The 12,897-nt window shown below is 41.9% G+C and overlaps 1 protein-coding gene across 2 annotated transcripts in view; it reads left to right on the plus strand.

Moving 5' to 3' along the window:
* LOC130176365 (transcription factor Maf) overlaps positions 1 to 12,897 on the plus strand; it is a 54,469-nt gene that overhangs the window by 3,104 nt on the left and 38,468 nt on the right. The window contains exon 2 of one of the 2 annotated variants that reach the window (XM_056387403.1): positions 5,544 to 5,614. The exons of the other annotated variant lie outside the window; for it this stretch is intronic. Within the exon in view, the coding sequence (XP_056243378.1) occupies positions 5,544 to 5,571 (28 nt within the window). The 3' untranslated portion in view covers positions 5,572 to 5,614. The remainder of the gene's footprint in view (positions 1 to 5,543; positions 5,615 to 12,897) is intronic. 2 annotated transcript variants of the gene reach the window in all.

Below are 12,897 nucleotides of genomic sequence, written 5' to 3' on the forward strand. Positions count from 1 at the left end.
TTACTTTTTCTTTTGATTTTTGCTTCTCCAGAAAATAAACGGCACGGCTTGAACCTGTTGCGTAATTAAAGATAGAAAAACTCCTACATTTAAAAAATCGTGCAGAAAGTCAGAGCACAGTGCTCAGCAGCGTTTCTAATATAATTCATTTTTTTCCTCAGGGCCCAATAACTGTGCTGCAGGTGTCCTAGAATGGTTGAGTTAATCATTGATTTTAGAGTAAACTTGCACTCTTTACTCGGTAGATGTCCACTTGTTGAATATTGTCTGTGGAAAGTTTCATTTTAAAATTGACCACTCACATAAGCTCTACATGACAAACATTAAAAAACTGTCTGGACAAGATGAGGCAAAAACAACCGAATATTTCTCATTTTAAATATGTGCATTTTGACCTGCATCGATTCCGCAGTATTTGCAAATATTCTTGTTACGCGGGTAAACACTATAATGATACTGTGGTGGCGTGATATGTCGCTTCGTCCCTATCGGTAGGCTACTGTTCTGACGCGAGACTTTGTGCTAATCTCTTTCGCTTCTGTGTAAAGGTCCTTTATTTGATTTCTGACGTAATAATTCTGAGAGTACTGAGGGAAAGCCACAGGAAGCACTCGGAGTGATTTGGTTTTGTAGTGACTGACAGGTCCGGCAGTCTGCACCCTGCCTCAGCCTCTGCTCTGGACTGAGCCTGGCCTGCAGAGTGTTCCTCCTCCTCCTCCTCCTCCTCAGGAACTCTGTGTATCCTAAAGACAGTATGGTTGAGATAAAAGCTGCACAGGCTCTGGGTTGGGCTGCCATGCAAGGTCACTGCCACCACAATGCATGCTACTGGAAATCTGTGTGCTGATGTGTGTGTATTAGTGTGTGCGTGCGTGTGAATGTGTGGAGGAGGGATATTATATTTTCCTACTGCAGGACCTTTGACAGTCTGAGTGCTGGCATGTGTGTGTATGTACATGAAGAAGAGCTGTTTTTGTGTGTGTGTGTGTGTGTGTGTGTGTGTGTGTGTGTGTGTGTGTGTGTGTGTGTGTGTGTGTGTGGCTTTAAGATACACCACGGCGGCGACTTGTTTGAATGCAGAGTTGAAGACAAAGACTCTGTATTAGCTCTGTGCTGTCTCACCTGTACAGGGTGTCACGTACAGTCACCTGGCTCATACTGGCTCCCATGAAAGCACAGAGTGAGGGACAAGACGAGAGAGCACATTGCTCTCATGCCTGGAGGAATGATTTTGTCTGTGATTAAAAGTGAGTGAGAGACAGTGATAGAGCTAGACAGAGCGAGGGAGAGAGAGAGAGAGAGAGAGAGAGTAAGAGAGCGAGAGAGAGATGCTGGCTGCCTTCCTGCTCCTTTCAGATGATAAACGATCAGAGATGCGTCCTAGCTGAGAAGAGAGGGCCTTTTAGTGAGCATGTGTCCACTAATTTATGGCCCTCCTATCTGATTAGGTCAATATAGTGTGCTGTTTAATTACATTTGTGTTATAACCTAGAACCGGAGATGCTATACTTCTTTCATGGCACCTCTTTTCTTCTGTGGGGCAGATAAGATGAGTCGAGTTTTTCTCCGGAGTCTCAGGTTTTTGCTCGGGACAGTCTTTACCTGGAACCTGCTTTGTACGTCAGCAGTGTTGTGTGACAGACAGGAGGGTCTGCCGTGTGTAATGGTTCATAGGTTTCCAGTGTTTGTGCTCCGTTAGAATGATGCAGTGGAAAATTGCTGATCATTAGAGGGGTGTGGAAATTGTGCAGGATGCTTTATTCTCGTGTGCGCGCGTGTGTGTGTGTGTGTGTTGTGTTTTGACTTCTAAACATACCAAAGGGCAGGAGGATTCAGAAGCACTGATTCACTTCCTGTGTTGAAGGAGGACAGAAGGCACAGGAAACAACATTTCAGCGCTTCCTCCTCATTTCTCAGCACTCTACCAGATTCACTGCTTCTCTATCTTTCATTTGCTTCCCCTCCTTCATTTGTACGGTCTGAAAAAAAGTGTGTTCATGTAGCATACAGACACCACATTATTAATCTTATCAGCATGAAGTGTAATTCTATTCTCCGGCCCAGTATATTGACTTCTGTGCTGTATTCATTTGCAGTATGTCCAATGATTAGGTTATTAAAGATAATGCAGTTGTCTGCTGTCACAATATTGGACTCTCTCTTTCAGGTCAAGTATGGGAAATCACTCTGAAATTTATCAGTATTGACATTTGAATCTTCGTCATGTACTTTGCTTTAATGCCTCAGAATTAATAGGACAAAGGATGTGCGCACCGTTCAGTGTCTGTTTGTGTGAGTGCTCAATAAGCAGCCGGCATTTTCTTTTATTTGACGTTGTGATGGAAGGGTGTGTATATGCTTTAACTGAGTGCATTGAATCTATAGGGATGAGTCATTTTACCATGTCATTGTGGTGCTTGTATCTTTGTATGTCAATCAAAGGGAAATTAAATAAACGTAAGTGAAACAAATAATGATAATATAATCTCACGCAGTACAGAAAAACTCGAAAGGCCACAGGTGCAAAAAAAATTAGGCTGCGTTAATTTTTTCTTGACTATATTAATTAGTTTAAGAACTACCGAATCATAGATGTGTAGCTGTTGTACTTGGAAGTGTTTTTTATAATCGTTTGAGCAGAAAGGAAACATCTTATTTCTCAAAACACTGCTGAAGAATCACTATATCTAAGAAAAACTGTGTTCTAATTTTATCTAAAGCTACATACAAATAAACTGAGTAAAAAACAATTGGTTTCATATTAATAAAAGGTAGTTTGTAAAAAATAGGAGTCACAGAGCTCATGTTGTAACACAACTGTTTTCTTTTTGTGTAAGTTCATTCTCTTTTCCCTCCCTGTGTGTGCTCCCCCTCCCCATGACCAACCCCCCAAAGGGTTAAAAACATATTCGCATTCAAAAGAGGAAACAATTTCAATCTCTTCCACTCAGTCCGCATCTGCATCACTCCATGCGATAAACATTTACATTTAAAGTGATTTAAATCAACTGCATTTATGTTCCTCTGTGGTCCGTCCATCATCTAGACCTGCAATACCAGAGCTTGTCTCCCTCTCCCTCACTCCCTCTCTCTCTTTCTCTGTCTCTCTCTCTCTCTCTCTCTGTCTTCCTGTGTCCTGAGTTATGTGTCATTTATTTGAAACCCTAATAATTTAACTTGTCCCCTCCTGTCCCCGCTGTGCATGTGGTAAGAATGCAGCAGCTGTAAAGAAGGTTTGTTCCACCGCTGCTGTTTTGTATCTTATTGGCTTTACATGGTGATTTTTTTCCCCAGTAAATAGAAGCATGGGCAGAGTGGAGGTAATGTGATTGTCTGAATCCAATCCTATAGTCCTGTGTTGAATTGAGATCTCTGCAAATTCTCAGCTGTAAAAGAATGTGCATACAGGCACATGTAATGCGTCTCATGTTTTGTGTATGTTGGATTTCAAATACTACATTTGCATTTGCCAGTATAAGAGGCTCTCCTCAGAATCCATAACTAAAGGGCAATAGATGAAAGCTAATTATGATTTAATTATATGTGATCACAATATTCTGACTCACAGATAAACATAGCCGAGGCTGTGTTGATGTTTTCAACAGTGAGTTGAGTTGCAGGGCACAGAGTCAGTGGAGGGGTGTGTTTTGGACCGCAGCGAACGTGGTGGGGGGCTGTTTGAAAACTGAATGCATTATGCAAGTGTGTTTGTGTGTGTGTGTTTGTGTGCATGTTTAAGTCTGCACATGCACACGTTTGTGTTATGCAGGGTGGAGCTGGAGCTGGAGCTGAGCCCGACCCTTGTGTGTTTTACCTGCATCTCAATGAAGCAAGAGGTGATTTATCCCTCTACTGCAGTCAACCTCTCTCTCTCTCTCTCTCTCTCTCTCTCTCTCTCTCTCTCTCTCTCTCTCTCTCTGTCTTTGTCTCTCTGCCAGTCAAAAAGACATTGATCTCTTTGCCAGGCAAGGTGACCCACAGTGTTGTTCAGCTCTTCCAAAGTCTCCCCTCTCCCTTTCATTTGTACCTGGGAAAGGCCTTGACCCCACACACTGCTGCCATGTAGCAACCCTCTGCACGTGGACCTCACCCCTGTATCAAGCCCTGCGCGTGTGTGTGTGCGCGCGTGCGTGTGCTTGTTTGGCTTAGCAAGAGTGCACAAAGAGTAGACGCGTGTAAGTATGGGTGCGCAGTGAGTGTGTGTATGTGGGAGTACAGTATGTATACGTGTGTGTGTGTGTGCGAGACTGGTCCTCTGTGTGTGTTTATCAAGCTCTCTATGTTCATTGTGTGTAGATTCATGTCTGTGGGGTTGAAACTGTAAATTCTCAGCAGAGTGCAGGGGCACCTGGGACTCTGTCTGAGTTGATGTTACAGAACATTTCTCAGGTGACGGCAGCCTTCTCTCTGCTGTAGGTCTGTCACTGGGAGCTCCTACGCAGCTGAATGGGTCAGAGTCCATTTGGCCCCAGTGTGAATCGGATTACAGGGAAATGAATGGTTCTCATTGTTGCTTAAAGATGGATTGGGGGGCATTAATATACTTTGTGGCTCCTTCGCCTCATTTCTCTCTACTGAAGCCCAGGGAAAAGTTTTTCAGAATGATTCGTCACTTGGTTTCTACACCAGGTTTTCTCATCCACACTTCGTCCTTGACATGCTCATACAGTACATTGCTCACATATGTGAGATTCACATACATGTGTGTCAATGCCCTACTCTCACACATAATGTAAACATGCAAATAAGATCCTGAGCTAATGCTGCATTTTATCATCTCAAAATAAAACATTTAAACTCATTTTAATTAGATTATTTGAAATAATGCACTTAAATTTTTAATAATTATTTTAAAGCCTGATAAAGACTTAGAATTTATTATCAGAATAAAATGTAGTAACCTGAACTTAATTTCAGATATTATTTTGATATTTATTGATTTTGCTTGTGTGTGTATTTGGGTGCATGCATGTGCACTTGTTTCTGTCTTGGAAAGTTAATTGCATGAAATACAGTGTGTGTGTATATATATATATATATATATATATATATATATATATATATATATATATGTGTGTAAAAAACAAAATTACAAAACAAATCTAAACCTTCCATTTAAATCTATAAATATCTGATTGATTGAAATGTATTTGATTGAGAATTTAATTTATCGTTTAGTGCTGCTGTTCTGTTCATCTGAGTTGTTTATCTGTTTGTTTGAATTATATACCTCCTTCCTAATTTGAAAAATAATTCCAATCGCTTGATATCATATTGTGAATTCTATTTGGGTCATTTTTTAATCACTCCAGAAGTCCGTCATTCAGTTCTAAACTGCCATTCAATAATTTGTCATTTGAGCTTTGCTCCCCTGATCATTTTGTAACACCGCAGGTAACTTTCCTTAAACTCAAGGCAACTTTAGAAACAAAACTGTTTGAGTACTTCATGTTCAAAGTATGTTACTGTATGTCCACAGCAGAAAGTCACTGTTGTTGCGATCACAGTGTTTTAAAGTTCATCTCTGTTTCCTGTCTTTGTAGGACATCGAGAAAATTCCTCCATCTGTGATAGAGAGCTGTGACCTCTCCGTCCCACCACCCTGGAGTCTGAGGTAACCTGTGCTGTTCAGTCACTCTCTAACACAACAGATTCATTTAATACACTTTCCCTGTTGAAATATATAAAACTAATGTCAAATTAAAATAAAATATAAACTGCATCTACAAGTTTAGTGACACAGAAGTCGAACTAAATTGCATGTCTGCTGCAGGTTCATCAAAATCCAGATGTTCACACCAAGCTATTTTATATCATTTATTTTATTTACATGTGCAAAATTATGGATTTATACACAAAAGGACTTGGCATCAATCTCCTTGCCCACTTTATATTTAAGAACAAAAGGAAGGAAGGAAGGTTTACATCCAAGCAAGTTAGTGATATTCTACAACATGCACAATTTTTAATCTTTAAAACCACTGATTATATTTGATTTTATGATTGTGAATGAAACAGAAATCCGAACACTAACTATTACGTTCAAACAGTTTGAATACAGTCTTTATTTACACTGTCTGACAGAAGCCTTAAATCTCTAGCCCTATGACCTCCTGATATTTTCAATATTAGTATAAATCTGACAAAAGTTGGTATAAAACCTCTGACATGAAGTAAGACTGTTGTATATTTCTCCTGAGTGAAATCAAAACCACAAACCACTTGTTAATATTGATTTAATTTGATAAGGAAGCACTCATTTAGGACAGCAGACACCTGGGAGGGTTTTGTTATTGGATGGATTTTTTTTTCTCACTTCGTATTTAGCTCTATGACAACCAAACTCCTTCCTCTCTCAACATTTATTGTGTGTGATGTTATGCAGCTCCATGTTTTGGGGCTCCGACAGTGTTGCTTGATTGACAGCAGGGTGACATGCACAGAGCTCATGGGACGAGATCCAAAACCTTTGACCTCTGTCCCGAACCCCTGACTTACTTCACCCTCTCTGCTCTCTCTGTGGAGACAAACACTGTACATAATTTTTTATTTCTGGATGACACACAGATGGACGGATGTGGGGATTGCAGAGGATGATGGAGCGAGTGAGGGAAAGTGAGGGCTAGTTTCTTGTGCTTTCGCATTGCCGGTTGAAAAATAAAGGAAAAAGGGACGAGGAGATAAAGATGACTAGAAGTGGAAGAAGGAATCACGGCAAATTTAAGGGGAGGAGTCAAGGAAGGAAGGCACCTGGATTTAAATGCAGAAGTGAACACCAGGGTGAGAGGACGGGAGGAGGTGAGCAGACGAGGGAAGGGAGGAAGGGATGCGGGAGGGCTCCTGGCCGTGGATGCAGACAGACAGGCAGGGTAACCAGAGGCAGGCGGTGACCTTCTCTGCTGCTGGAGGATCGAAGGCTTTATTTAAAGGCCTGGTCAATGCTGGGTGCTGCTGAGGTATCAGCCTCGCAGCCAGGCGACTCATCACCACTGTAATACAACTCTCTAACCCTAACCCCCCTCTCTCTCACTCACACACACGCATACACACACACAGACACAGACACACACACACACACAGACAGGACAGGACACTCTCTGGACACCTCAGATCTAACAGTGTACAGTCGAGAGGCTGGACAGACGAAACTACAGCATCAGCATCGGCTAATTTTACTGTGCAGCAGACAGTATACTCTACTTTCCTAATGTGCTCAGCATTGTGAAGCACATGCTTGTTTTGCATTCGATATGCACTCCATCACTGTCCATTTTTTTTTTTTTTATGTTGACTAATTATAAATAGACAGTGTGATGCGCATATTTAGATGTGATGGTATTGACACAGTGTGGATGGAGGTGGTGAAGGAGTTAAGCATGAGAAAATGCAGGCTGCTAAGGTAGGACACGTGCACCTGTGTATGTGAGCGTGTGTGTGTGCGTGCGCGCGCAGACTCATGAGCAGACCATGAGTTCTTGCACTTGCGTGTGTGCGGCTGCAGCGTTAGGACACCTGCATGCTTCAGCACTTTCTGGCTGTCAGGAGCTCTGAGGTCACAGGCATGGGAGTGGAGAGGGCACATTAGTGGAAGCTTCAGAGCCACCCACCCACACACCACGCCTCCACCATCTCTCCCCTTGTATCTTCCACCCGCCCCAACCCCCACTTCCCCGTTATTCCCTGCCATTCCCTCTCCCCCTCCCCTCCCCTCCCAACTCCTCTTCCCCTCATGGTGATGGGGTGAGTCGGCCACTCACAGAGGAGGGGGAGGGGCTGGGGGGCAAGGTGCCTCTGTGGCTGACAGCAGGCAGGTCAGGTTTTTGTAGACACGGCAGAGGAGGAAGGACACATGCACACACAGACGCATAAAGGGGTGTGTGAGTGTAAGACAGAGAAATAATGGAAGCATATATTTAAATGCAGGCGTGGACATATGGACTGTGTACATAAACACGAAAAACTTTTACCCTTAGATGGTGATTAATATCAAAACTTTAAATATGACTGGCTGATAGGGAAAGACAGACATCGATGTATATCATGACGTATTTTGACTGGCCACTCCTCGTCACATTTGCCTGACGAAAATGAAACTGGAACATTTTCATCTTCTCAGAATTTCTGGTTGAAATCAGATTAGTATTAATCGACTATAAAATAGACAATGAAATTATGTCATCGCTCCTGATATAGAAACAAAATTCCTTACTATGATTTTAGATTTTTGACTTTTCAATGCATCACACTTAATTCAAACAGTGTATTTATATGTCACTTATATAAAACACACTGTGTTAAGGTCTTTTGTATTATGCAGGGATCAGGATTTGCTCCATCCCCAGTCTGACACACTTCACTATCCTTCACTGCCAGGGATATATATATCTTCTAGCTGCCCAGTGTTAGACTCGTTACACTCTTCCCGTCCTGATGGTGACACAGACGCCATCCCTCCATCCAGAAAATCCAAATGACAGGGAGGATATGAACAGGATGTATGCTCATTATCAGCCCTGGTCTGGAAAGAGAGGAAGCAAGCAGAATTGGGTCTGTGTTAGAAACAACCATTAGGGGAAAAGAAGATTTGGTTCTCTGCAGTTGTAAAGATACACAAACTGAACACAGAATAACTGTGTTTAGATTTGGATTGTTTTTAAAAACGTGTTATGGGTTCTTTCTTTCTTCTAAATTACAGAGAGGATGATAGTTAGGGGGAAAAGCTGCACCCTCCAGCCAAACCTCTAAACACCAACCCGCTCCTCTTTTCAACTTGTGATAATATACAATTTTCTCTCCGATGTTTCAGTTGTTTAAGCCTGGATTGTGTTGTTTTATTCAAACATAATTAGTTGTAAAGCTGTTACCGCTCTGTGTGTGTGTGTGTGTGTGTGTGTGTGTGTGTGTGTGTGTGTGTGTGTGTGTGTGTGTGTGTGTGTATGTGTGTGTGTGTGTGTGTGTGTGTGTGTGCGCACCTCAGAGGCACAGTTTTCCTCAGGTTGTGACTGTGTGTTCACAGCGTGATTGAGAGAGGAACTTGTGATCAGCCGGAGGTTAGTGTGATATAATGTATTCCCCTGAATCACCGCAGCCAGCAGCCCAGGGCCTTCCTCTCGCCCGCAGCCTCCTTCTCCTCACACACACACACACACACACACACACACACACACACACTCTCCTACCTCGTGTCACCATCCCCTCTTCCCTGCGGTGACTGCCCACTGCTAGCTTCTTAGCGTTGCACCCAGTGTCTAATTGAATTCCAACACTCCGGCGTTAGCTCCTGATGCTATAGAGATGTTAACACGGCACAATACCAACAGTCCTCAGGATGTGTTTCAACACCCTGCTCCTAAAGAGAAAATTAGAGCTAAGCAACACATGATTTATTCAAAGCTCCAAACTGTGTCTCCTGTACCCCCTAAAGGATCATCTTTTATAGCCATCAGCGAATCAGCACTTCATATACACACATGCAGCTCATGCAGAATATGTATTGTGGCTCTGCCATTGGTAGACAGAATGCGTGTGTTTCCTCTCGCTTCTCTTGCTTCTACCAGAGTCTATCTATTGTCCCTTGTATAAATGTGTCTGCCAGTCTTTCTGCATCCATATTGCTGGCGATGCCGTCCATCCCCTTCTCCCTGACACCCTCACTTTTATTCCCTGGCTCTCAAACACTAGCTCTGGGCTTTAATGGCACATATTTTCTGGGCCCGGCTGAAACGGGATGCATCTTCTCCTTGTTAGCTTGATAAATAACCAGGCTGCTGGGAAAGTGCTGAATTTTAGCTTTCAGCCTCTATTTTCTGCTGGATGACATTAATTTTAAGTGCTGAGAAGGAGCTAACTAATACAGACAAATAAATAAGGAGGAGGGAGAGAAGGTGCAGAGGTTCTGGAGTCACCCCCCCCCCTACCTGTTTATACACAGGCATCTATATATGCAATATGCAAACCTGCAGAAACGCCAAAGACACGCAAGCAGGGTAAGGCATGCACACAGACACACACACTTCATTTCTCAATAGATGCTTCTGTTGTTGTCCAAACTGTGCAATCATCTTGAGCCATTATTAGTGTGACTCCTGCAGAGATCAGATGTTTCGCGTGTTCGAGATAGACGTCAGTCAGAAAGTAAGACTGTCTGCGCCTGTCCCTCCTCTCTGTCTGCCTCTCTCACCCTCACATTCAGTCTTCCTGGATTCTGTGTTTCATCAGAAGAAGAGATTAGTGTGGCGGCTGATCACAGAGCACAACTCCTTGGTTGAATTGCATTTATTTGAGCTTCAAATCAGTGACAGGGATCAGGTGCGAGTCTGAGAGTGGATTGCAATTTAAATGTTGAGAGTAAAATAATGGTGAAAAAAAGTTCATTATTGCTGCAGAAAAGACACAAATAAAGCAGACAGAGAATAAAACACTTATATTTAAGTATAAAATACATGAATAAAAGTTTAGTAATATTACTTTTGCATTTCTGTTTGTGTGCACTGAATTTGAGACATAATTCTGTATGTCTGTGCAGCGACAGCCTGAGATGTTTTTCATAAATTCAGAATGATGGACTAGTTGGATTTTATTTATTTATTTATTTATTTTTTAAATAAACAAATAACTGCAGAGCAAAATAGAATAGGATACAAGATTAAAGTAGAATCTCAAAAAATATCTTTTACAATTTTCTCCTTTGTTGCTTTTTATTTTCATGTTGAGGTCCGTAGATTTTGCTTGCTGTCCCTTCTCTTTTTTTCTTTTTTTTTTTTAGTTTTTTAGGTTTCATTTAATCGTACTCTTGTGTTTTTCCAGTTTTCCAGATTTGAGCTCACAAAACCCAGGATGACTTTACATTTAGAAAAAAGCATTTGTCACATGACAGCAGCAAAAGCACAGCCATAAATGTGTTTTACTGCCTAGTCTATAAACAAGGAGCACAAGGATGTCGATAGGACAAACACAGCACTACTGAGGATGTGAATCTACTTTTATCGGTCGGAACATGCAAAATTATACTAAAATGTATGACTACCAGTTAGTTACCACTATGTGAACACACACACACACACACACACACACACACACACACACACTGATAGTTGATAGTTTTTTTTTAATGCTGTTGTTTAGTCTTTTAACATAACATGTATTTGCTTCTGTGCATTCACATTCAATATTTTTTTGTGAAAATCCATGTATCTCTCACACACACACACACACACACACACACACACACACACACACACACATACCTCTGTTGTGTATAACACAAAACAATGAAGTGGCTCTGGCTAAGACACCTCATACATTATTTTAACAATGTATAGTGCGGTGAATAAAAAGGTCAGTGGTTGAGAACCGGCTCCATGTAACAATAAGATGCATGAACTGAGCACTGCAGGCCCTTCAGTCAGCTTCCTGCCACCGAATGCTGTGAGGAGGAAACATGTGAGCCAGGGTGATAGATTCTACTGTAGGCTCTGTGTATGTGTGTAAGTGTGTGTGTGTGTGTGTGTGTGTGTGTGCATTCAGTGTTTATGGGGTACTGCTGTGAAACACCTCTTAACAATAAATTTACTTGGTCTATCATTATTGATTGTAAATTTTTTCCCTCATGGCCTTTGCCTCTCTTTGATAAATGTCATCTATCATGACAGCGTTTTGCTTTTAAAGCGCATCATGAGCTGAGATTTTGTTTTTAAAGCAGCGCTTTTATTAGACCAATTCTATTTTTGTCAGTATCTGAAACACACTCTCACTCTGCAGATACGATGCAAGCAACGCGCGTTTCTGTTTGCAACACAGGGTTTAATTTTCAGGGTGTATTTATCACATGCTGTCATGTTGTGGTCACATGACCACATGAACCACTGCCAGCAATTAAGGCTGATAAATCACTCATTTACAGGAAGAGAAGGAGGGACGGAGCCTGGCAAAGAGGAAATGAGAGAGTGATAAGAGAGAGGGAGAGGAATAATGAATAGCCTGTACTCCTGCACAGATATTTTATTCTTTCATTTTTTTTAAAACATGATGTTGAATGTTATTGTGTTTGGGCAGTGTAGTATGAACTGTTGCCAGTGAGGCTCATTGACTCGTACAGGCAGAGACAAAGAGACAGATGGTAGTCGTTTGTGTGGTTTACTGTGATTGTGACCTGACTACACTGCTTTATTTACTGTTGGAGGTGTTCTGTGTGTGTGTGTGTGTGTGTGCGTGTGTTCATGTGTGCAGCTGTGTACACGCCTGCACAAGCAAATGCATTTGTGTCATGACACAGAAAGAGATGCAGAGACCATACATACACAACCGTCAGTTCCCTCTCTCTCTCTCTTTCTCTCTCTCTCTCTCTCTCTCTCTCGGGCTCCTGCTGATGGATTTCCTCTCAGTCTAAACAGGAGAGCAAACACACTGATGGCTCTGTGCGCAGCTATTCCAGTTACCAAACAATGCTGGAATCTAACTACAGTATCCTTTATTTTTGTCACAGTGTAGCTGGAAATATTGTCATAAAGCAGAATTTAAATTCAGACAGACTTTGTTTCTCTTTTTTCCTCTGATGTGCCGGCAGAGAAATAAAGATATAGCACAAAACTGTGAGCTTGAGCTGCTGATCGGACAAAACTCTTAGAGAGGCCCTGGGATTGTGAACGAGGTCTAACCCATGTAGCGTCTGTATAAGTTACATCAGAATATTTGTTTCAGCAGCCCAGGTCAGTGCTCTGCAGAGACTCAGTCTGCCCACTCACTTGAAAAGGCTGTTTAAAGATTCATGACAAAAAAAGGAAAAAAAAAACAAAAGAAACAGCCCACTTCTAATAGGCTGGAAGAAAAAGAGAGGGAGTGGAGGAGGAGAGGAGCTGTGGTTTCTTTCCCGACAGTCTGAGCTCTCATGCATTAAAG

Source organism: Seriola aureovittata, chromosome 10, assembly GCF_021018895.1.
Source record: "Seriola aureovittata isolate HTS-2021-v1 ecotype China chromosome 10, ASM2101889v1, whole genome shotgun sequence".
In the NCBI taxonomy this organism is placed as follows: Eukaryota; Metazoa; Chordata; class Actinopteri; order Carangiformes; family Carangidae; genus Seriola; species Seriola aureovittata.